This window comes from Artemia franciscana, chromosome 21, assembly GCF_032884065.1.
Source record: "Artemia franciscana chromosome 21, ASM3288406v1, whole genome shotgun sequence".
NCBI lineage: Eukaryota > Metazoa > Arthropoda > Branchiopoda > Anostraca > Artemiidae > Artemia > Artemia franciscana.
Genome location: NC_088883.1, coordinates 4,768,918 through 4,796,163, shown reverse-complemented (window position 1 = coordinate 4,796,163; position 27,246 = coordinate 4,768,918). Strand labels below are relative to the sequence as shown.

General features: G+C 34.9%; 2 protein-coding genes across 6 annotated transcripts in view; one reads left to right on the top strand and one right to left on the bottom strand.

Annotated features, from left to right (window-relative positions):
* LOC136040564 (chorion peroxidase-like) overlaps positions 1 to 6,228 on the top strand; it is a 57,904-nt gene extending 51,676 nt beyond the window's left edge. For all 4 annotated transcript variants that reach the window (XM_065724789.1, XM_065724791.1, XM_065724790.1 and 1 more), the window contains exon 11: positions 5,968 to 6,228. In XM_065724789.1, coding sequence (XP_065580861.1) covers positions 5,968 to 6,140 — 173 coding nt within the window. In that variant the 3' untranslated portion in view covers positions 6,141 to 6,228. The remainder of the gene's footprint in view (positions 1 to 5,967) is intronic.
* The window catches only part of LOC136040891 (uncharacterized), a 319,761-nt gene that overhangs the window by 73,525 nt on the left and 218,990 nt on the right, over positions 1 to 27,246 (bottom strand). The window lies entirely within an intron of this gene.

Below are 27,246 nucleotides of genomic sequence, written 5' to 3'. Positions count from 1 at the left end.
AAATCTTATTGATTTTATTTTGTATTTCCAAAGATCAGTAGACCACGAGGGCAAAAAGCTCTTGAACAGTTAAAACAAAAACCCAAACATCATTATCAGCATTGCTCAATTAATCAGTCATTTTATTAATACTACAACAGTATTAAAAACGGTTGTTCGGCCCAAGAAGCTCGGCTTGTTGTAAACCAAAAAATACAATAATACAACACTAAAAGAATGATTAACCATACGGTAAATCACAAAATGCACCTGAAATAAAGATAAAACAGAATAAACTTTAAAAAAGTGAGATAAAAACTTAAAAAAAAACTGGTAGTACCAATAATAATAGCGACAAACAGAAACCCAGAAAGTAGAGAAAACAGGCAGGACAAAATTAGGATTAGAACATAAAAAAGGAAGAAAAAAAGAGACGATGACTTTAACAGTTAAAAAGGTTTTTGAAACTAATTTTAATCGAAGAGGAAAGAGATTATGCTTGTTCCTGGGACCGTGTGGGCAAGGTACATAAATGGGCAAACGAATGGACTTACCAAATTTTAAAATATTTTGCTCTATATACGAACATAATTTGTTTTTATAGAAACTGCCTATCCCTCTCTTATGGCATTTTTGTTAAAGTATAGGCTATTGAGCTATTGAAGGATTTGGACAAAAAGAGAAATCATCCCACTATTCGCATTTGAGGTATAGGAACTCGGTATGTTCCATACACACACTTCTTTAGTATTCACTGCCGGTATACTTTGATTTTTTGTTATTTTTTCGAGGTTGAATGCAACGACCTTTTCAGTCATTCGAACCTGAAGAGGACACATGGGGGACGCTTATGAGCTGAAAATATTCTATTGTTGTCAATCAAAACGCAGTTCTCGTGGGATCGTTTGAAGGGTTTCTGTGATCCTCTGTTGTGGGTTGATGAGGCATCATCCTAGCTCTATCGGCATTTTTCTTTGGGTCCATTCATTCTCTTGAGGTCTTGAGTAACTCAGAATGACTTTTGCATTGACTCCAGCTATGTCCATGATTGCATACCATACAGCCACGGACCATCTTATCATGCAGCAGCTAGTCGTATAATTAGTACACCTTTGGTCTAGAAAGTCTACTCCACTTTTGTTGGGCTGTACGTCATGATCATCTCTGGTTTACTGCTGTCGTGATCAATATCTGATTAAAAGTGCATCGATGAAGCAAGAATTGCTACTTTATTTTTCTTTGGATCAAACGACACCAGGGCCAGATTGTCTCTAAGCCCGAAAATGGATCAGCTGGGTTCCCTTATACGACTAGTGAGGAAATGGGTGGGATTTCTCTATTTTGCTTTCTCACTATGCCTACGTAGGCGACTCCCAAGGGTCTGAGCATTTCTATAAGCTCTACAGGCGTGAACCAGTTGTTTGCTGTGATGTTGAGGTTCGAACTCTTCAAGTGATCGACAGTGGTCATGACAGTTCATGTTGGAATTTAAGCATTCCGGATTTCAGATATAGTTGTTTCCTTTCCATCATAGACAAAAGCTTTAGACAGATAGAATGTCTTCAAGACCACTGGGCATTGAATTTTTATCCCATATTTTGTTCGGTCTTGAGGGATCGTGCATTTCTTGCACCGTCCTAAAAATGCATTTTTTGCACCGTCCTAAAAATGCAAAATTTGTACGGTCCTTTAAATGCAATTAGCGTTTCATCAATTTTCGAGTTCTCTTCTGGTGATTAATTTGCTTTGCAGTTTGCGACGAAGAGGTCAAAAACCTCCTTGGCGTGAGATAAAGGTCCACCTCTTTCGTGGCGTGTGTGCTTATTATTGAACCAAAAACAGTTTACCAAATACAGGAATCGCTTCAGGCTCATCATAGAACGAAAAATATCCCACGCAGTTGCATCAGCTGGAAAGAGACCTTTATAATCCTCACTGCCTGATTTTAACACTCCAAAGAGATGCAAAAAAATGTAAAAGGGCTTGCATCTCTGTGACGTCGATTGTATAAAAAAAATTACATCTTCTGACTCACTATGACTCCCAAATTCTTAGGGAGGGATCCAAGCGTTACAAATAAAAATAATTAAGATCAGAGTAGAGACTATTAAATCAAATAACTCTTTGTTGTGTTCTAATGTGTGTTGGAAACCTAGGAGTTTATTTTTCCAATGGTTTTTAGTAAATTACCAAGAGTAGTTCTATTACTTTAAGATAAACACAATTCGGGTAAACTTTTACCGGGGAACTCATTATGATTTTGGTCCTTTGTTTATTTTTCTGCTTTTGTTTTCCTTTTGTTATGATATTGTGTTCAAGGCTTAGGAATATATTAATGATGTTTCCATTAATTATACTTTCTATCCTTCATCAATAAACCTGTCGTCATTTCTTTTCTTATACTAATTTAAAAATCTCTTGGTTTCCCTATTTTACCCAAATTGGGAAATTACAGAATTTTGGCACGAAACCAATAGAAAAGATTTTAAGGTGAAATTAGAATAGTGACACGGACCAAGAAAGGGCGTTACATCAGCTAAAGTAACATCAAGTTTGGATTTTAATTAAATGAAAAAACAAGTTTTTTTAACGGAAAGTAAGGAGCGACATTAAAACTTAAAACGAGCAGAAATTACTTCGTATGTGAAAGTGGCTGCTTCCTCATCAACGCCCTGCTCTTTACGCCAAAGTTTGACTCTTTCTCTTAACTCTACTTTTTAAAACAATAAAAACTTTAGCGTAAAGAGCGGGGCGTTGATGAGGAAGCAGCACCTTTCACATACGAAGTAATTTCTGTTCGTTTTAAGTTTTAATGTCGCTCCTTACTTTCCGTTAAAAAACCTTGTTTTTTAAATTTAATTTCTGAACGTTTTTTAATCAATGCATGTTTTGATTTTGGCTATCCGCAGATGAATAATTAAAACGAAATTTGCATATTTATTTTTTTTGGCTAAATGGCTTTCTCATAGCTATGATCGAATAATTTTGAGAAAAAAGGAGCTGGGGAGGAGGCCTAGTTGCCCTCCGATTTTTTAGTTACTTAGAAAAGCAACTAGAACTTTTAATTTTTTACGAATGTTTTATTATTAAAAGATATGCGTAACTTATAAATTAGATTACTTAACGAACTTCTGTATTCTTATGTTTTTATTACGTATATGAGGGGGTTCACCCCCTCGTCAGTACCTCGCTCTTTACACTAAAGCTTAAATTTTGTTCCAATTTCTTAAGAATGACCCCTAAATCACAAAAGCCGTAGAATAAATAGTTGAAATTACTAAAAATGCCTTAGCGTAAAGAGCGAGATATTAGGAGGAGGTGAGCCCATCAAATTTATAATAATTTCTGTTCGTTTTCAGTTTTAATTCTGCTCCTTACTTTCAGCTGAAAAAACTTTTTCATATTTATGTTTTCATTGCTTTTTTTAAATAATGCTAGAATATCCTGCGTTCCCTTCATCGAAATTTTCTTCCCCCGTGATAAATTCCTCCAGGGAAAGCTCCCCCAACGTATCCTCCTTCTCAACCCCCTCTCCCCCAAACCAAAAAATCCCTATGAAAATAAGCACTGGTCAAAGTTTGCAACTTGCAGCCCCTCCCACGGGGACTGTGGGGGAGTAAGTCATCCTCAAAGACATAGTCATAAGGTTTTTCGACTACGCTGAATAAAATGGTTATCTCAGAATTTTGATCCGGTGACTTTGGTAAAAATGAGCGTGGGAGGGGGCCTAAGTGCCCTCCAATTTTTTGGTCCCTTAAAAAGGGCACTAGAACTTTTCATTTCCGTCGACCCACCACTGTGTCGATACGATTACCCCTGGGTTAAAAAAAAACAAAAAAAAAACAAATAAATACGCATCCGTGATCTGCCTTCTGGCAAAAAATACAAATTCCACATTTTTGTAGATAGGAGCTTGAAAATTCTACAATAGGGTTGTCTTAGACGCTGAATCTGCCAGTGTGATTCGTTAAGATTCTACAACTTTTAGGGGTTGTTTCTTCATATTTTCTAAAATAAGGCAAATTTTCTCAGGCTCGTAACTTTTGATGGGTAAGACTAAACTTGATGAAACTTATATATTTAAAATCAACATTAAAATGTAATTCTTTTTATGTAATTATTGGTATCAAAATTCAATTTTTTATAGTTTCGGTTACTATTGACCCCGGTTACTACTGACTTCCGTTACGACGAACTGTTTGATTAAAAAAAAGAAGGTTTATTGTTTTGCACTTGCTTTTAGTCCTGGGATTATTTTAAATAACTTAAAACGAAAGTAATCGTTCTCTAAAAAGCTAATAAAAATTAAACTTAATTTATCTGCTAAGTCACAAAAATTTTGCACAAACTTCAGAGTGGGGTTGGATGGACCCAAGAGCCCTTGTTTTATGTAAGACCCAAGAGCCCTAAGGACCCAAGAGCCCTAAGGACCCAAGAGCCCTTGTTTTATCTAAGCGCCTGTAAGTGATTTCGAGATGTTTTTCCACCTTTGTTTAGAGCTCAACTGGTGCGAAGAATATACGTGATATCAGCCTCCTAAATATACCTCGTGGTAAGAGATTGAAAAAACACTGTATGCTGGGGTCTAATAGACCTCACCCTCCCAGTTAAGGGCTAAGCCATTCAATGTTTATGCACAGAAAGAAAAAGACATTACACACACATGGCCAATCAGATTTTTAAACGTAGTGTTAGTGCCTTTCTTTTCAAGCAGAGGGCCAAGGAATAATCCTAATAAGATATAAAAAAATCATAGGTAAACCAATGAAATTGAAAAACAACTTTTGAAACACGCTTTTACTAAGTGAGTGAAACACACTTTGTATAGACTTTTACCAACTGAAACGCTTTTTGCCCATAAATATAGAAGACTGTGTTTATTTACTATATATTCGTTTTTGGTCTTTTCTCTTTTAGGTTTGAGTATAAATTTATAGAGGCAGTATATTAACTGAGGCTATTGTCATGTGTAGGAAACATAGGAAACCAATAACAACTGTGTTCTGTCAATTCTTCTTGGTGCTTGTGTGTAATTTTGAAGGGGTAGCATAATAATCAAGGCTATAAGTATGCAAAGAAACCATTGAAATCTAATGACAAAAGTGTTCCGAGTTTTTCTTTAGCGTTTGCGAGTGTTTTTGCGTAAGTAAAAAATAATTGAGGGTTATTTCGTTTAGAAAATGTAGGAAACTAATTACAAATTGTTCGGTGTTTCTTTTTGGGTGTTCGTTTCGATATTTCTTGAGTAGAACATCTAATATTAAATTAAAAAAAAAAAAAAATGACAACACTGTTTTATCGAGGGACATCGCTTTGTTAAAGAACAAATTTTAAAAATTTTAAAGCCAGGGAACCTTTTTAGTTTGTTGGGTCAATTCAGACCTAAACACATGCATCTATGTAAACACATGTATTTATGTAAATAAACAAAGACCTAATAATAATCCATACTAATGGACTAACGACATACCTCACGTAATAATTCACTTATGGCACTAAAACAAAAAGAAAGAAACGGATAATTCAAATTATAAGAATTCCTCAAATCTTTCTGGAAAATATTTCAGTTGTGCTCACACCAAACCACAAATAGTGAATGACTCAAAGAATTCGGTAAGACGTGCTGGGCAGAAAATACGGACCAGTTCGTTTCAACTAGTTGCCACTGAAACACGTCTATGTTCCTTGTATTATAGCTGTGAAGGTCCAAGCCAGTTACAAGCATAGGCTCCCCACAAACATATTGGTTTTGATAGTTTCTGTTTGGTATTTGCTTGTAATTTTGTAGGAAAAGCATATTAATTGAGGATCTGATTACGCATTTTTCTATTTGTATTTTTTCCATCTTTGTCTGTTGCACGCTGGAATTATTTGCTGATTTTTCTTGCACTGACTTTTGGTAGTCTGATGGATTATATTTTTATATTTTATGTCCAGCACCCTTAGAATTATAACTGAGTTAAACAAAAATGATAATTCTATTTTCAGGTCAACTAGAAGAAATCAGGAAATACACTCTTGCTCGCCTTATTTGTGATAACTCAGATGACATAAAGATTCTACAGCCGATGGTATTTCGGGTACCTGGAAAATTCAACCCGAGACTCACTTGCTCCAGTAATGGCATACCTAAAATGGATCTAAGACCATGGAAAGAGTAGCTCGTCCCTAATCAGCAATGAAAAGTTATACGTCTCTTATTTTTGTATTTATTAATTCTAACTAAAGTAAATATATCTTCTTATATAAGTTTCAACGTGATAAAAGCTACTCTAGGTTCACCCCTGTCTTCACACTACAGCTCTATCTACTTATGACAATGATTGTTACATTACACTCAGCAGTTAGAGTTACATTTTGACATAAGGCACTGAGTTGAGAAAGAATTATAATAAACGGGATACTGCAAAAATTGTTTGGTAATATTTTCCAACACAAAAGCATTTACCATGTAAACTGAAAATTTGATGTTTTTTTTTAAGAAACAGATACAGCCAAAAGTGGAGCATTCCTGTACGAATGTGAGCGACCACAATTGCTCATTGGTGCAATATCTTAATGTGTCTGTCGTATTTATTTTTCTATCTGGATTTTCAGTTATATTTTGGGGTGTTAATTGGGGAAATTAACATTTCTGAGACACTGACTGATTCGATTTGCTGGCTCTTATCATTCCCGTATGGACTAGAGTTCGTTCTAAATTAGGTTGTGTCCGAGACCACTACCATAGTAATATAAATTTTTAAATAATTACCAATATATATTATTTACTGCCCTTCCCCGAGAGATGTGGGGGCAACTTTATCGCTGAGCATATTTTATTGGTCCTTCCAACTACTTTGAAAAGAATGAATTTCTCAAAACTTTGATGGAATATTTTTGGAGGTTGGAGAGGGAGACAAGAAAAAAGCGGATACGGAAAGGGAGATAGATACTCTCTAATCACTTTTAACAGTATTCCCTCAAAATTTCATTTTATACCCACACTGAAGACTTACAGATACATCCTTTTAATAACATGAATACTTATACTGTGTTTTGATATATTTTAACGTCTTCTTCAACTTACCTCTGAAAGTTCCACGGTGGCTACAAAAAAAGGCAAGTAAAGGAGGCAGGATGCCCATCGAACATTTTAACTCTTGAAAAGGGCAGTAGACCTTTTAATTTATATGCCCGTTAGCCCCATTGGAAGTCTTTACGACCAACCCTCCAATATAAAGTGGCTCAGAAAAATAAATATACATTTTGACTTAAAACCGAATAGTTGTGGGCATCAAGTCATGGCTAATTGTAGAAAAAGCCAAGACAGATAGTCCAATTGAGTGAGAGGCAATTTTGGCATTAAACCCCCTTATTAGGATTGTATAAATAAATTGCTAGTTCATTAGTTAATAGATATGTCTATCTATTATCCGTCCATGCGTCATTCCTAGGGCAGTAGAACTAAGGTAGATAGTCATAAAGCTTAGATAGTCACAGAACCTATAGTTTTCCAAGTGTTTAGTTATATGGCACGGGTAAACCGGCGGGAGCAAGTGTGCCTCTCTTATTGGACAGATACTTGTTTGTTATCTTTTTAGCAAGTCACGCCTGCCTAGAGTCTCAGGCAGGTTGACCAAGAATTTATAATTGACATAGGACCATTAGATTGCCTGGAATGAGAGGTAAACAAGGCACGCTTACCTATGTTCTTAGGCAGGTTGAACTAAGAATTTAGAATTGACCGTTAATTTGTGTGGAATGACAGGCAAAAAAGCTTCTTAAGTGGGCCATTTAAGATTTATACATTTATATACATTTAAGATTTATTGCTCTGTAATCGAGGCAACACTTGAGTCAATGCTTTAATCGAGGCAAGTTTGACTCTTTGTCAGAGTTCTACTTTTTAAAACAACACGAATCTTTATCTTCAAGAGCGGGGCGTTGAAGAAGGGAGAGCCCCTTTCATGTACGGAATAATTTCAGTTCGTTTTAAGCTTTAAAGTTAAAAAAAAATTAATTTAATTTCTGAATGTTTTTGAAATAATGAAGGTTTTGAATTTGGCTCACCGCATATGAATAATTAAAACAAAATTTACATAATAATTTTAGTTTTTTTTTAACTAATAATAACCTTATAATAACCTAAGTTTCTTTTTTGTTTCAGTTGTTTAAGAATGACTCCTGAATCACAAAGGCTATTTAGCTAGAATTATAACTCTTTCAAAATTACTAAAAATACTTCAGCGTAAACAGCGAGGTATTGACGAGGGGCGAACCCCATCATATACGTAATAATTTCTGTTCGTTTTAAGTTTTAATGCTACTCCATACTTTCAGTTGAAAAAACTAATTTCTTTTATTTAATTTCTGACCGTTTTTTTCAAATAATGTTGGGATATCCAGCGCCCCCTTCATATAAATTATCTTCTCCAATGGAAAAATCGTCCATGGAAAGATCCTCCCCCGTAATCAAATTTCCCCGACCCCCCCCCCACACACACACCAAAAAAATCCCCCCTGCAAACATTGAGCAAAGTTCATAACTTGCAGCTCTTCCCCCGGGGACTGTGGAGGATTAAGTCATCCTCAAAGACATAGTTATTAAATAATTCGACTATGCTGAACAAAACGGATATATCAAAATTTGATCCGGTGACCTTGGGAGAAAATGAGCGTGGGAGTCCTCCTAGTTGTTCTCTAATTTTTGGTCACTTAAAAAGTGCACTAGAGATTTTTATTCCTGTTCGATTGAGCCCTCTCACGAAATTCCAGGACCACTGGGTCGATACGATCACCCCTGGGAAAAAAAAAAACACACATCTGTGATCTTTCTTCTGACAAAAAATACAAAATTCCACATATGTGGAAATAGGAGTTTGAAACCTCAACAATAGGGTTCTCAAATACACAGAATTTGATGGTGTAATTTTCATTATGATTCTATGACTTTTAGAGGGTGTTTCCCCCTTTTCCAAAAATAAGACAAATTTTTTTCCGGCTCCTAACTTTTAATGGGTAGGACTAAACTTGATGAAACTTATATATTTAAAATAAGCATAAAAATCAGATTCTTTTGATGTTCCGTTTCTTAGAGTTTCAGTTACTATTGAGCCGGGTCGCTCCTTACTTACAATTCGCTACCACGAACTGTTTGAAACTTAGCTTTGTACTTATCACTTTGGAAATATGATATTCACTATTCAGCAGATTATTTTTAGGGTTCATATATTCTTGTCGTCCCCTCTCGCCAACATCTTCTTCTTTGGCTCGTTTTAGAAAGCAGAGGCTACCCACATTCAGGTGTCAAAGAGGTAGATCTTCAGTAACATTTCAAATCTCTTTTATGCCAGTTAGGCTTAAACTAAACACTAAAAAAAAAACTTAAATTAAAAATCTCTTATAAAGAAACAATAGCAGAATAGATTCTTTATTATTAACTAATTACAATACTGCTATAACAAAAGTGGGGACAGCTTATACGAACAATTTGAGTGTCTTGAATAAAAAAAAATCGATCCAAAAAGAATGAGTGCTTGACAGTTTCAAAATTTGGTAGACAACAATGTTTCAAAACGAAGATGGGGCTACTAGCAAATTTAAATTAAATAAGGATTAAAAAGGTGATAAGACAGTAGAAGGCAAGCATTTTGATAAACTGTAAAGATCAAATTGCAAAAGAGTTACTAATTGTATCCTCCTGAGATCTGGAAATAGAAAATGCCTCTGATTTTGTCGTTTTCTTCGTAAAAAGTTTTAAAAATATTATAAACACCAATAAGCTTTTATAAAAATCTGGCCACTTCATTTCCCTTCTAGAAAGTGCAAAAGTTTGGACATTCGGTCCCTATTCAGCCAGAAGTATAGAAAAAATATCGTCTATTAAAAACGTCTTTTCAAATAAATTTTAACTATTCATGTAATTTCTAAAATCAATTGCATAAAATCTTAAAAAAAAGTTTTTATAAATAAAGCTTAACTCTTCGTGTAATTTATAAAAGCAATTGCTTTCTCTAGTCAAGCCTTCCTACTGTCTTCCAATAGTATACCACAATTTTGGTTTGCCGACATTTTCGATGGTTCGAGCTCTTTCAAATTTTTCAATTTTTTTTTTCATTGTAAACTTACTATTATGATAAACCTATATAATATTTTTTGCTCTGGAATCACTAAAAAACGTATTTTTTTTTTTTTCAAAACATGGATTTAAAATTTATGTTGCTATAATTTGTCAATCGCTCTTTACTAGGCAGCAGCGGTTGCTCCACAAATGACATACACGGATTCAATTAAGCATTTAAAACTAGCCTTGGACAGTCTTTTCAACATATTTCTAGTATATTTCAGTTTAATGAAGTTTTAGCTGTTCGAGTTTAGCTACTGGAAGCGTTCAAGTTTCTTATCCGTTTTTGCTGTCTCTATATTACCGTAGGTTTTAGTGTCCTAAACTTTGTTCTACGACTTCCCTTTTACTCTCGCAAAGTTTTCCTCAGCTACTTATTTAGCCTATTCCTTAGCTGTTACACTTTTTACAGCTTCATTGCTTCCAGCTTTCCTATTTTCCCAAGACCATGTATCTCTTTTTGTGGGTACTATCTTTTTGAATTTTTAATGCAAAGGATATACATTTTCTAGCCAAGTTTTGCGTGTATCCGTGTTTCAATGCCATCTATAATTTCTGCCACACGTTCTTTGATATTTAGCGTTTACTTTACCAACTCAAATTAACTTAAGTTTGAAGATGAAAAAAGCAAAGCTAAGAAAAGAGGAAAAAAGAGCAAGTGTCAAGAATAAGTTATAAGAAAACAAGGTGTAATCTTAAATCTTTCAACTCTAGACTTGAAATTGTTAGATTTATCAGCAATTAGATTGAACAGATAACTCTGATGTAGCTTAGAAAACCTCCCTGTCGTCGTCCAAGGACTCTCACCTCCAATCAGGTAATCGAGGAAGCTGAAAGTAATAGGCTTTATAGTTTTTCAGATTTTTCTTCTAGTTAAATGTCATTATGATTTGCTGTTTAGTGAATTTTGTAAGTTTTTCTTTATAAATTTTAATTACAAGTTTAATACAATCAGAGAAGCAGTTTTCAAAACAATTTTCAAACTACTTAAAATATATCCTATAATACTACAATTACTTATCTTTTTAATTTACCTTCCAATATCTTCAGTGTATTTTACCTTTTATCGTTCGTCTTACTTTGTTACATTTTGGGAGAAAATCTAAGGGTATATGCCTTGTCAGAAGAAACTGTAGCCCTGTCAGACCCTACCACATGGCACTCACCACTATTATATCTGATTTCTCACTTCTGTGATCATCCTGATCACACAAGCTAAACGTAAAATAAATGTGAATGGTACTGAAATGGACCGTTTGGTTGCCTTAGGCCCAATAATTTTAATCGAAAATGAAAATGATGGAAGAGTTACTTCTGTGAATGTATACGCCCTCAGACAGAAACGCAGCCTTGACTAATGGTATAATAACAAACGGGCTCTTCTAGCTTCTGACTGCAAAAACATAGAAGATAAGACAGAGGTCAAACGATGCGATGAAAACCAGGGTAACGTGTTCAGGTAAAATGTCCACGAAAAGTTTTAAATTATACATGGATAATATTGACGTCATGGTTCGAATAGTTGGCTGTTGTCATTTCAAAACGCCAACGAAAAACTAGACAGTGCGTCTCTTTCATCATTTTGTAGATTGAACACTAGTAAATGTATTCTAAGGGTAGAAGGATGTCCCCGAATTTTTAGGTGAAATAAAACCACTCATCGGTTTTGTGTCGTTGTTCGTGGGTTTCTTTTCAAAGCTTTAAGCCACGAAATCAAGATAATAATCAGGAACAAATCTCAATCAGGAACAGAACAGAAAAATCCCTTTACTAGCAGGTATGCACTTACTAGAATTATGCTGGTCGCCTTATTGTTCTTGGCTGTGATCAACTTATGTTCTTGTTGATTTTGATGAACGCTTTAAATACGTCGATGATCTGTCCACCTTGATCGAATTTTTCATGTATAAATCCCAAGCAATACCCCAGTTCCAAGGTGAATTGAAAAATGGTTTCACTGATCAGTGCAGGAATAATGGACTTCAAATTAACGTCAATAAAAAAAAACTGATGCGTTTTAATCCGCTCAATAGGGACGCAGCTTGTCCTGAACCCTGGTTTCGTACCATTTCAACTGCAATTATTCTTGGTGAGACTTTCACTATAGATGGTTCTCCTGCTGCCATATTTATAACATTGAAGGCTATTTTAAACAAATTAATCTTTAATCTTTAAACACAAGGTTAAGTTTATGGTTAGATTGTAAATGCAGATCATGTGAGGCACAATTGTTTTAGTAAAGGTTTGCTCTTGAAAGTGGCTCCATCAAAGCATAGTGCTATGGACACAATTTGGCTAGCTGAGCCGTTTTTTTCCATACTTGATGGTCAATAAGGCGTGACAGATTTTCTGAATCATGCTTGCCAATTTAGAAACAAAAAAAACCTCTTCATTTCCCAGAAGTTTCCCTAATTTTCACTGTAATTGCTTTCAAAATGTCTATTTTCAAAAGTAGTATAAACATGTTTAAGATCATTTGTGTAGTCAAAGATTCTTTAAAACTAAATCAACTTTGTTTTGCTTGTTTTTGTTTTGTTTTTTGCTTTTTATGGTAATCCATTGATAATAAATAAGGCTTTTTGGCAATTTTTTGCCAAACTTTTAAAAATGAGTCAACAGAGAGACTAAAAACAAAAAATACCTCTTTACTTCCCTTTCCCATCATAAAAGTATCTAATCAGAACTACAAGGGTTTTTTTTCTAATATTTCTGCTATAGTAAAGACTGTAGTTTAAGTTACCTTTTAACAATGTAGCAATCTGTCTCACTTCAACTAATTGAAAAAAAAAGTCACTTTGGTATTTTGGGCCTGTATATTGTCTTTGCCTTCTTTCTAGCCCAAGTGATAGGGGTTTTTCTAACTCAGACACAATGCTCAGAATTTCCCAGAAGTCTCCCAAATTTTCACTCTAATTCCAATGTTTATTTTCAAAAGTTGTATAAACATGTTTAAGAACATTTTTGTACACACAAATTTTTCAGAGCTAAATTTAATCAAACTAAATATTAACTACTAATGCGGAGCATCTCTTAAAAATAGTGGAAACACTTTGACCAGTTTTTGACCCTTGATTCAAAACTTGAATTCTCAGTGTGTTAAGGAGGCTACTGGCATTTTAAAATCATTAGCCTCTGTTGTACTATATGGAAACGATGGGCAAAGTTCATAACTTACAACCCTTCTCCCGGGATCTGTGGGAGATTAAATTGTCCTCAAAGACATAGCTATTAGATTTTTCGACTATGCTAAACAAAATGGCTATCTTAAAATTTTGATCCGGTGATTTGGGAAAAAAATTAGTGTGGGAGGGAGCCAAGTTGCCCTCCAGTTTTTGCACTTAAAAATGGCACTAGAACTTTTAATTTCCGTTAAAATGAATCCTCTAGCGACATAATTGTACCACTGGGTCGAAACGATCACCCCTATGGGAAAAAAACAAAACAACAAAAACAAATAAACACACATCCTTGATCTTTCTTCTGGCAAAAATCACAAAATCCCACATTTGCGCAGATAGGAGCTTGAAACCTCTACTACAAGATTTTTGATACACTGAATCTGATGGTCTGATTTTCATCAAGATTCTATGACTTTTAGGGGGTGTTTCCCCATTTTTTCGAAAATGAGGCAATTTTCTCAAGCTTGTAAGTTTTGATGGGCAAGACTAAACTTGTAGGAGCTTATATATTTAAAGTCAGCATAAAAATCTGATTCTTTTGAGGTATCTTTTGGTATCAATATTTCATCTTTTAGAGTTTCTGTTACTAATGAGCCGGGTCACTCATTAGTACAGTTCGTTACCACGAACTGTTTGATTTAATCTATTGGCGTTTGTGGAATGTGTTCTTGCAAACCTCCTGTTAAGGATTATTGACAATAATCGTTACAATAATACCGTTTTATGCTTCCAAGATTTTCCACCTAAGAAGTGGTACCAAAAGTGTTCTTTTCAGTGCTATATCTCGCTTATAAATGGTAGAAATGATAAAAAGCACGTAGATATGAGCAGAAGTTTTTAAATGAGTCATTAAACATCACTCTAAAAAGTTCTGGTAGCCCACTAGCCCCAGCTTTTCCACTTGAGACATGAAACCAAATGTGTCGTTTTTAGTGCCATTTGAAACTTGCAGATGGTGGAATTTATAGAAGAACATAGATATGACCAATATTTTTATATGAGCTATCAAAAATTTATCTAAGATATTATGATAGCCCGCTAGCCCCACCCTCGAGAAACGGCACAAAAAGAGCTTTTTTCGTGCCATATGCCACTTGCAGACGGAGGAATATATAGGAACCACGTATATGTGAGAAATAGCTTTTGAATGAGCTCTTAAGTATCTCTGTATGATGTTCTGGTAACCCGCTGGGCCGGAAAAAAAGAAGTAGAGAAAAAGACCTTTTTAATATTTTTTAACTTTTAGGTGCAATGAGATGTGGTTTGCTCTTTACTAGGTTCCGGTTAATGCTTAAACTATGATAATGAGTTCATTACAAATTCTCCCCAGAAGCTAGTTAACATTGAAATTCGTGAAATCTAATAGATTGTAGAATTTTTATAAACCTAGTAAATTTAAGCAATAGCTTTTGATTGAGCAATTAAACATCTATCTACGATAGTGTGGTAGCCTGTGAATGTTTCAGTAACTCACTGACGAGCAGGGATCTATGAAATTTACTAAGAGGGTTGGGAGGGGGAGTGTACCGAAGGGGTTCTTGTAAGCCTCAAGTTAAGGGTTCTGGAACATAGCTATTACAATTGTACCTGTTTTGTACTTTAGAGCTTTTCTACTTAGTAAGTGGCATAAAAAATGTTGTTTTAAGCGCTATATTGCACTAAAACTGAAAAAAAGCACGTATACATGAGCAATAGCTTCCAAATGAGCCATTAAACATCACTCTTATCAGTTCTGCTAGCCCAGTAGCCCTAGCTATTCCACTTTTTACACGGCACCAAAAACACCATTTTTAGTGCCATATGTAACTTGCTTATAGTGGAATTTATAGAAAGGACATTGATAAGAGCAATATCTCAATATCGTTTATATGAACTATAAAAGATCTGTCTGCGATGATAGCCTGATAGTGCAATCCCTTAAGAAATGACAAAAAGTTCCATTTTCATGTCATATGGCACTTGCAGATTGTGGAATTTATAAAGAAAAACTTCGACATGAGAAATAGCTTTTGAATAAGCCATTAATCATCTCTCTATGATGTTCTGGTAGCCCGCTAGACCGGTTAAAAAAAGAGTAGTAGGGAATGATGTGGCTCCATAGTAGCCAAAACTCTAAAAAACGGAATTTTGATATCAATAGATATATCAAAAGAATTATTATATTGATTCCAAATATATAAAATCCATATATTATTATATTGATTCGACTTATTATATCGATTCCAAATATATAAAATCTGTACATTCTAGAGTTACCAACCAAAAGTAAGGAGTCTGAAAAATTTGTCTGATTTTCATAAAGGAGAAGACCACCTTTTAAAAGCCAAGAATTCTTAATGAAAATCACACCATCAGATCCTGCATATATGAGAACCGTATAGTAGAAGTTTCAAGCTTCCATCTACAAAAAAGTGGAATTTTGTACTTTTGCCAAAAGGAAAATCACGGATCTGTGTATATTTGTTTTTGTTGTTTTTTCCCAGGGGTGATCGTATCGAACCAATTGTCCAAGAATATTGAGGAAGGGCTCATTCAAACGAAAATTAAAAGTTTTTGGTGCCCTTTTAAAGTAACCAAAAAGATCGGAGGGCAATTGCCCCCCCCCCTCCCACCTATGTTTTCCTGAAATTCATCTGGTCAAATTCTAAGTTCAACCATTTTGTTCAAAATGGTTGAAAAAACCAATAACTATGTTTTTGAGGATAATACAACCCCCCACAGCCCCTGGAGAAATATTTGTAAGTCATTAAATTCGCACACTCTTTACATATATTATTTCTTATTGGAAGGTATACAAAAATTTTTCTGCGAAGAGGGGAGAATATTCACAAAGAAGGATTTCCTATGGAAATAAAATCTTCCGTCTGGAGGGAAATTCCCTGAGGGGGATTAACTTCCAAGGGAAATTTTGTACTGGGGGAATTTGCCAATACAAAATTCTTTCTCTTTGTCTTATTTTCTCTTTGCTGACTCAATTTTACCTATGAGATGTTAAGGGAAACTATCCAGTGGGAAATAATTACCGGGTAAAGATAGTCTAAATTATTTTTCATAGGTGGGGGGGATCTTCCAGGGCAAAAATTGTCCATCGGGGCGTTTTCGAAGGGATAAATTCCCTAAAGGGAATTTTCTGTGGGAGCACCATTCTACTAGGGGGCGGGGAAAAGAATTTTCCACGGAGGGGGAATTTCAGTATGATTTTAAAGACGATCAGAAATAAAAGTCTTTTCAAATGAAAGCGGGGTAAGAAAAAAAAAATTCAGCCGGAATTGTGCGGAAGAAATTTTCTGCGGATCCTTTTCAGCTAGAATGGAATTGTCTAGGGGAATTTTCGTGGTGGAAGAGGGGGGGGGGTAGTTTGATTCAGAAGCTTTCCATGGGCAGAACTACCGTGACGGGAAGAAATTTTCCATGGATTGGGAGCCAGATTTACTGGCCTTATTTAAAAAAGATCAGAAATTGCTTTTAAAAAACAGGTTTTATTAACTGAAAGAGAGGAGCAATATCAAAATTTAAAACGAACACAAATTATCACATATAATGAACTAAAAAAAACAATTATTTTCAACTGAAAGTAAGGAGTAACATTAAAACTTAAAAGGAACATAAATTATTGCATATATGACGGGGTTCGCCCCCTCAGGGGCTCGGGGGTTCGCGTAACGACCGAGGTATTGGTGAGGGGACGAATCCCCTTTTATAGGTAATAATTTCTGTTCATTTTAAGTTTTAATGTTGCTCTGTATTTTCAGTAAGAGAAAAAAGTCTCTTCCAAATTGAACCAGCACTGGGGCCTGTCAAGAATATCCATCACCGTGGCAGTTTCATTTAACACCTCATAAAAACCATACATTATGAAGGGGTCAGATTGATGAAGTCTTTTGTTTTCTTGTGTTTCTGTTTTTTTAGTGAAATGTTATTTCGACACTTGAACCCCACCCACCTATCATGACCAGATGAGATAGTCTTGGACTTGGCTAAGAAATTCCTGCTTGTTGAGATCCATGCCCCACTTTTCAAGTATTTGGAGACCCCGAGTCATGTCCTATTCTATTTCAGCGGGAGTTTCTTGGCTCCTCCCTCCACCACAAACTGGCTTTTAGACTTCTGTCGTCTTCATAAGATGGTCATGCAAGGTAGTGCGTAGTATCTCAAAAACTTTGGAAGCCTGTAGCATATACATTCTCTTTGAAGATTTTTCTGCTAGTGCGTGTTGAAGCTGAATTCCATGACATGTTCTTCCAACCCCGCGTTGCGTTTTCCGAACATAATTTCTAGGCATCTAGGAAAGACAAATGAATTATGAATGAATGGATAAATTTATTCGAAAACTTGTCACAAGTAAAGGTTGAGACAGGAAAACAATGAAAAGGGAGAAAGATAAGCGAGAGCAGGCACAGAACAACAAGACATGAAATGATCAACACAACACAACATTCCACTAAGTATGTAGAACCATCTAAGGATGATTACTGGCTTCAACCCTTATTATCTAAAGCTTAGAATCGGTTCTACCATTCAAAATATTGATCTTTGGTAACATGGGGTATGTCCGACATCCCTGCCAAACCTCCCTCATAGGAGCTAAGTCCGACATGTCGGACTCTCCCCAAATGGGCCATTTCAGGGGTAAGACTGACACCCCTCTTATCTCTTCAACTAATGCCATTAGCTAGTTTAAAAAAAAATCAAGAAGATACCCCCGGTATTTTAGTTTCTAGGAAATGGAAACAAATCTCAATGCGACTTATATTATAATCTTCACAAGTTAAAGTAAAGTCAATTACCCTGTGTTCCTAAGAAATTACCGTCCAAAAAACTTCCCAAACCTTCTGACTGGAAAGCATCCTAACTCTGCCGCCACTGTTGCCTACTGCTACTAATATGGAAGAAAACAAGGCCAAAAGGACTACAGATCAAACGGACCATAGAAGACATGGAGGTCGGTGTCGGACTTACCCCACTGTCGGAATTTTCCTGATTCACCCTACCTATTATCTTGTGCGTTTCTATCGTTTGATAACTGAATGGCTAGACAAGGGTAAAACCATAATAGACTTTCTTTTCGCTGATTATCATAAAGCGTTTTATTTAATCCGCCATTTTGTTTTATTTGCTGTACAAAACCTGAAGCAAATGGGGACTAGAAAAGAGGCCCAGCTATTGATAGTCAATTTCCTCAAAAAGCATCACAAGTGTGTCTATGCACTTTTTGCCGGGGGTTTCAATTCTGAATGAGCTGAAATAACATGCAGTGCTCCCCAAGCTACAAAGCTGGATGCTTTACTGCTGCTTCACTGTGATCAGCTATGTTATTGCTGACTTCGATGAACCCTTTAAGTACGTCGATGATCTGTCCACCTTACTCGAATTTTTCGTGTACAAATCCCAAACAATACCCCAGTTGCAAGGTGAATTGAAAGATAGTTTCACTGATCATTGCAGGAATAATGGACTTCAAATTAACATAAATAAAACGAAACTGATGCGTTTTAATCCGCTCAATAGGGACGCAGCTTATCCTGAACCCTGGTTCCGTACCACTTCAACTGCGATTATTTTTGGTTAGACTTTCACTACTGGGCAGCTATGCTCTTCGACAGCTGACTACACTCCGGCTACTAGGTTTCCCAGTTAATAAGTTACAACTAGCGTATGTCTACTATATAATCCCGTGCTAGAATACGTGTACCCTGTTTGGGGACCACAGGAGCGAAACATTGACTACTTAAGTGACGATCTCGAGGTTGTTGAAAAACAGGTGACAAAAATCATACTGAGCTCAAAATATGACACGTGTGCAACTACAATGCTGAAAATACCGACGCTGAGAGAGCGGATATTCCCTCACATGTGCACATTTGGAAAGTCACTTCTCGCAGGTCAAAAATACAGTACGTTGTTTCTTCCTCTTATTGGACCCAAAGCCAATATTTGAGATACGAACAAGTTCAAGCCATTAAGATGCAGAACAAATTGCTTCAGCAATTCTTCTCTTTAGTTTTATACAAGTGTCATCAATCATTTTTAGTTTTTTTTTCTTTCATTTTTTCCTGTGTTTACGAAATAGCGTATACACAGTTGAGGCAAGCCAATACTAAAAAACCACTATTACTACTAACTCACTGCAGCACCAAGACGGCTGAGGCCAACACAGCTACGCACGCTCCTCCTCCAACCCAATCTATTCAAGGCCTTCCTCTTTAAACCCTCCCAGGAAGTTTAATTCCTTTAAGTCTTTTTACCCATTTCCTTCTAATCTTTATTAATGACATCCTCTCACCCTAACCGAGGACGACCTTCTTTCCGTTTAGGCCCAGACGGTTGGCCAAAAAGGACTAAGAAAGCTGTTTTAAATAAATAAATCTTGAATCTTTAAGCACAAGGTTAAGTTTATGGGCAGGTAGCACATAAAGATCATGTGAGGCACAATTGATTTAATAAAGGTTTGCTCTTGAGAGTGTCTCCATCAAAGCGTAGTGCTATGGACACAATTTGGCTAGCTGAGCCCTTTTTTGATACTTAATGGTCAATAAGCCGTGACAGATTTTCCGCTTCATGATAGTCAATCTAGAAACAACAAAGACTTCTTCATTTCCCAGAAGTTTCCCTAATTTTCACTGTAATTACTTTCAAAATGTATGTTTTCAAAAGTAGTATAAACATGTTTAAAAACATTTTTGTACCCAAAGATTCTTTAAAGCTAAATCAAATCAATCTAAATATTAACTACTAATATGGGGCCCCTCCTAAAATTGTCGGAAGGACTTTGACCATTTTTTTTTACCCTAGATACAATATGGAAATTCTGAGTGTGCTAAGGATTTTATTAGCATTTTAATATCGTTAGCCTCCGTTGCAGTTTACCAATAAATAACATTACCAGGAACAAACGTATTAATATTACATATTTTCAATATTTTTAGTAAAAATTTTCTGTATAAATTTAAGAGTACGGTTAATAAATAAATCATTTAGAAACATGAGTTTAATGTATTTATTGGAAGTGTACAAAAATTCCTGTAATTTTGAGAAGGTTTGGATGTGAGCCGTCTGAAATTTGATTGATTGACACAGGAAATTGATTGACATTGATTGACACATGTCAGTTGTAAAAGCTACTTGACAATTGCAAGAGCTACTCCACATGCTGCTTTATTTGTTTTTATGTGCGACATGCAAAGCCTTTCTGTGCTATTGTAATATTTTGAATTTAATATTTTTAATAGAAATACTCTAAATAAAGAGACTGCCAAGATGTATTTCATGTTCAAGTGTTTCAAAACTCTATCGCTCAACTGAAAAAACAATGCACGAATCTCCTTCAACTTTTATTGCATTCTTAAATAGACTGATGATTACAGACAGTTCCATAGTTACTATACGATGCAATGATGGAGATGTTGAAGCTAAGATAAGCCTTTTAACAGCAGTAAGCAATGGTTTCAAGTGCATGTTTGAAAATGACTTTATTGAGAAGAGAACAAACTTAGTTGTAGCTAACGATATCCATTTTGAAACAATGCAATTTATCATGCAATATTATGAATATGGAACTGTTCATGGTTACCAGAAAGTTAACAAGGAAGGATTTGACTATATTGTTGAGAAATATGATTTGTTTGGTATCAAGGATGATATAGCAGAAAAACTAATTGCTGAATACAAACAAGGTGAAAATTTAAAACTTCTTGGAACATATTTTTCAATTTCCAACAGTCCAGAGTCCAAGATGGGAGCGCTAAGAGAACTCGCGCGCGTTGCTGCAGAAAGAAAAGCAGTTCCAAATTTTTTCAATGCATTTAGTGTTGATTTTATAAAATTCTCGGAAATATGTTGTTATATGCTATTTCAATCAAAATAGTGTTGTATTTTTCAGTTGGGCGTCAGAAAATCCTGAAGAAAGATGCATTGCATCGTTAAAAACCCTATCACTGATTAACTTCCAACTGTGACAACTTGCAACTGTGACTGCGACTGCTTGCTACTGCTACAACATCTAGTTGTGACTACTTTCAGGAAATGATGAGCAAGGATGTTGAACTTCGAAACTTTGACGCTGAAAAAAAAACTTGGATGTTCAAATGGGAATGTTATTAAAAATGGGAAACTTATTAAAAATAACTTTCCGTAAAGAAGTTCTTCAAAGAAAAGTAAAGAGCCTTATGAAAATTAATTATACACATTAATCTTATTATTAGATTTTTAAACTTAATTAAGCTTAATACCTTAACCTTATTTAAGTGAAACCTTATTTAGGTTTTTAACTTAAAACATAAACCTTATGAAATCCATGCCAGCAGACATAAATTCAAAACAACTATAAATTACTGCTAAAGAATAAACAAAACCTAACACGAACACAAATAAAAGTAACAATCACAGCAAACATGCTGCTAACAGGTACTAATATAAATGAATAAATAATTTCTAAAACGAGTAAAATATTGAATGTAATATTGAGTTAAAACTTAAAAAGAACAATAGTCACTACAAACAGGAGTTTAGCTGCTGCCTCCCCCCCTAATCTTAAAACTCCAAAGCCAATTGCGTCATTTATTCTTTACTGAGAAGAACTATAGGCCTACTACAACTAACGACTCACTATAGCACCGAGTTGCCTGAGGCCAAAACAGCTACATACGTTCCTCCTCCGTTCCAATCTATTCAAAGCCTTCCTTTTTACATTATCCCAAGAATGTTTCATTTCATTTAAATCTTTTCTTACGACATCTTCCCACTTCCATTCGGGAACAATCCACTTATTCGGGTGAAAAATTTTCACTGCAATTAAAAATTACAGTGAAGACAAATAAGATTAAAACATTTTCCTTTATATTTACAACATTGAAAAATTAAAATTACAGTGAAATAAAATCTTAAGTAACATTATATATTAAGTATTCAGTTTCTTTTTATTGTTGATTCCAAGGACTGGTCAAGACAAATATAATTTTCCATACCACACAAATGACACAATAGGATTTACCCTTCTATGGCTGGGGGAGGAGAGAAGAGGCAGTAGCCGAACTCCTGTCTGTGGTGATTTTTGTTGGTTTCAAGTTTGACTTCAGCTTTTAATTCAATTTTGAGTTCTTCTCGTGGAACCCCCCCCCCCCCCACTTACTGAAAATTACCCATTGAAAATGTCCATACTTTTCTCAATGGAGAAATTGCATAGCTAATAGCCCTTCCCCACGGGGCTGTGAGGGGGGATTTTCAAGTCATCTCAGAGGTATAGTTACTGGACCTTTGAACGATTCTAAACCAAATGGCTCTAAAAATTTTAATCAGTTATCTTTGGAAAAAAAAGGGGGACTAGTTCCACTCCAAAGTTTTGGCCATTTAAGAAGCAAATTAAAATGTTTAATTTCCGTTTTTTTGTGCCCTCTCCTGGTGTTTTAGAGCCATTGGATTGATCTAATCATTCCCTATAAAAAAGGGCATCTGTTATCTTCCTTCTGGCAAATTATACAAAATTCTATATTTTTGCAGATAGAAATCTTGAAACATTATTAGTTGGGTTTGTGATATGATAATTTTAACGGTCAGATTTTGATTTAAATCGGTTGATTTTTTGTTGTTGTTGTTTCCCGCCTTTTATTTTTAAACCAGGAACAATTTCTCAGGCGCGCAGCTTTCGATGGGTAACATCATGGTTTTGGATTTTATGGAAAGACTTATAAGCCGTGGCACAGAGTTATCCCTACTAGGGAAATAGAAATTTTGAAATTATTTGGTTTATTTGAATTTCAATTTGTCTTTCTTCTTCATTCCTATTGACTTAATGTTTTTGCTATTGTTGTTGTTGTCGTTCATTTGTTCTCGTTGTCTCGCCTACTTGCTTCTCCTTTGGCTTGTTTCGGAAATTAGAGGTCACATAAATTCAGCTGTCAAAGAGCCAGATTTTCGATCAGATTTCAAATCCTTTTTATAGCAGTTAAGCTTAAACTAATACTAAATAAAAAAAAATTAAATCTCTTATAAAGAGAAAAATATCAGATTACATTCTTTATCATTAACCAATTACAAAATCGCTATAATAAGCATGGGGAAAGACTATGCAAATAATTTGAGTATCCTGAATTAAAAAATTGCAAAATGAATGAGTTCCTGAAGACTACGAAATTATTATGAAATTATTTTAAAATTGAAGTTCAAGTCCCAAACTGATTTAAACTAAATAAGGATTAAAAAAGCGATAAGCCACTCGGTGCCAAGAAAATTGATCAATTGGAAACTAACTTTTCGATTGTACTAATTGTAGGTACTAATTTCCAAGGTACTAATTGTAGCCTCCCGAAAATAGAAATACATCCCCAATTTCGTTGTTTCCTTCTGAAGACTGACACCCCTCTTATCTCTTCAACTAATGCCATTAGCTTGTTTACGAAAAAATGAAGAAGATACCCCCGTTATTTTAGTTTCTAGGAAATGGAAAAAAAATCTCTATGCGACTTATATTATAATCTTCACAAGTTAAAGTAAAGTCAATTACCCTGTGTTCCTAAAAAATTGCTGTCCAAAAAACTTCCCAAACCTTCTGACTGGAAAGCATCCTAACTCAAGTTCAAGTTCATTTATTTATTAATCGCACATACATGTATATATAAATGACATAGGCCCATGGGGAGACAAGCTCGAAAAATAGGTCTAGACAAAGATAAATTAATAACACACTACAATACAAAGATAAACATGACGGCAAAGATACAATAACACAACAATAATATGAAAGTAGCAGCTAGCCCAGGATCATTCATTACTGTTGAAGGAATTAAAAATGTCCGTATTATTAAATATAAATTAATACTGGAAGATAGCTGAGAGGCCCATAATCACCTAGAGCAACGAACCATACAAAAACTTTGCCTTAATAAAAAGATACTTAATTAAAAATAATCCTGAACTAAATGAAATTTAAGTTTCCTTTTTATTAAATGGATAGAGGAAAAATTATCAATAAGAGTCTTGTGAGCATCCCAACACCGAGCTATTGACACAAACGGAGCGAATTTAGATCTCTCAGTATTATACTTGTCAATGTAGATATTTTTTTTTTCGAGTGTTATAATTATGTAAATCTTGTGATTGGGAGAACAAACTTTGATGGAGGTAATATGGCGGTAATTTCTTAATATCATAATTGATTTTGAAAAGAATTGCTCCAAAAGCAAATTGTTGAGAGACTGGAAGTATATCCAGATAAGTATATAAAGATGCAGTAGAAGACTTATTTGGAAGTTCAATAGGTGATGGAATAAAAAGTTTAAGGATTCTTAGGGCTTTATTTTGTAAAATCTGTATTGGTTTAATATGGCTTTTAAATGTAGATAAATATACTAGAGAACAATAATTCATATTAGTCTGAATCAGAGCAAAATAAATACTTCGTAAAGCAGAGTAGGGCAAACAAAGCTTCAACCTTCGCATTAAACCAACATACCTTGAAATCTTTAATCGTAGATTTTGAATGTGTGTTTTAAAAGATAAGCTTTCGTCAATCACAAGTCCAAGGTACTTTATCATTTTCACACGAGATATTGATAATAGATACTTTGAAGAAGTAACTCGGGTAATACGAGGGCAGATATTTGACTTTCTGCCGTAAATTATGAAATTAGTTTTTGATACATTCAAAGCAATAAAATTTGAAGAACACCAATCAAGAACATTAGAAAATGCAGTATTCAGTTTTGCCTCCAGCTCCTCGTCATTCTTTTCAGAAATTGAAACTGCCGTATCATCAGCAAAATGTGTGTTGAGACACGGGGATGTAAAAGCGCGGTGAATATATAACGCATTTATATAAATTAAAAAAAGGAGAGGACCTAGGACAGAGCCCTGAGGTACCCCAACCTTCGAAAACTGAGGTACAGATGAAGAGAGGAAATTGCCTCCATCTAATCGTTGCTTTCTCTTATCAAGATAAGATTTAACTAGATCCAACGCCGGTCCACGCACACCACAATTATCCAATTTACTAAAAAGAATACAATGGGATATTGTATCGAATGCTTTTTTAAAATCTAAATATATTGTTGCTGGAATTTCACCTCTATCTAAGCATTCATGAATATATTGGATGAGAGCAACGATAGCATGTTCAGTGTTGTGTCCAGACCGGAAACCAAACTGGGAATTTGTGAAGAAATAAGACAATTTAAGAAAGTCATAAAACCTCTTATAAATTGCCTTCTCAAGTATTTTAGAAAATGCTGACAGAATAGAAATAGGGCGGTAATTTGATGGATTTTCAGGAGAGTCACCTTTGTGAAGCGGAACTATCCGCAATTCTTTAAAAGCAGATGGGAAAACTCCAGTTTTAAATGAAAGATTAATTATATGCTGTAATGGTAATATTATTGCAGACAATTCCCGCAATTGTCCCGCACAGACAGACCCGTCAATTCCCGCTGAATTACCTGGATTTAGATCACACACTATTTTTGTTATTTCAGAATGAGAAATAGGCCCGAGAAAAATTGAATTACTTTGAGGAGATGGAAGGTATGAAGAAAAATGTTTATTACTACGTGAATCAAACTGGTTCATTACTGATGAAACAATTTTCTCTCCTAAAATAGGTATTAAAATATCAAATAAGTATTCAAAATATCAGCCACTTTCTCCGATTTATTAGTAGTCGAACCATCTTCTAAACTAATAACTTCAGGAAAATTCGACTTACTTTCTCTTTATAAAATAATTAATTAAAGACCACGTTTTGCGAGGAGAATTTTGAGCTTCTTCGAAAGACTTTTTATGATACAATTGTTTCGACAAACGTATCATTGTGGTTAATTTATTTTTGAAAATTCTAAAATTTTTAATATTATAATCAGTTGGATTCTTTAACTGCTTTTTAAATAACTGATTTTTTTTGTTAACTGATATCAAAATTCCAAACGTTATCCATGGCCTTATAGGAAATTTTTCTCTGCAAATTTTAATCGTAACAAATGGGCAACTAGAATCAAGGCAGCAATTGAAATTTCTTAGAAAATTATCAGTTGCCATATCTGTATCCTCCGTGGATATTACCTCCTGCCAATCCAATAGTCCAAGGCTTTCATTCAGGTGCTTTAATGTTATTTTATTTATTAACCGTCCTTGACGTTCCTTACTTACCTGTGGTATTTTATAAGTAAGAGCTAAATCTGAAACCAGCAGGAAATGATCCGATATATCACTTAAAACAGCAAAATTTGCTTGAATAGGTAAAGATGTAAAAATATTATCAATGAGAAAAGCAGAACTAGGTGAAATTCTTGTAGGTATCAGGCAAGTAGGAAGCAGACACGCAGAAAAGCAAGAAGACAATAACTCAACCGAGGATTCATTTGAAGCTTCTAGAAGGTCAATATTGAAATTTCTGGAAAGGATTACATCTTTATTTTGAAAATGGGGCTGATGCAAAAAATCATGGAGTTTAGAGAGGAAAGATTTGACTGGAGAAGAAGGCGGTCGGTATACTACGCAAAAAAAAACATCTTTTTTTCCAAGACTAATTTCAGTCACCATTACTTCAAAAAGCATTTCCTCATGAGAACCTTCCAGATTTGCAATGCGTCGAAAAGAGATACCTTCTTTAACTAGTACTGCTAAACCACCCTGGCGCCTAGTCAATCGGTTTTTAAAAATAAATTGATATCCAGGAAAAACAATCTGAGGAGTCAGGTCTGTAAGAAAAGTCTCACAGAATCCAACGACATGACAAGATAGTTTATGAACTACATCGACAAGATCATCCTGGGAACTAAAAAACCCCTACAATTTAAAAATCCTGTTCTCACAACACCGGTACTGGGAAGATCAGAAACTTCGGAAGGTAATTTATATTTACAATTTGGAAAGTTAATTAGCCCACCGTCATTTATCTTATTTCCTGAAAATTTATCATGGCTCTGGAATATGGAAAAATCAAAAGGGTTAGACTCAAGGTATCTCAGTCTATCCCCAATACAATTATCATCCAATGTA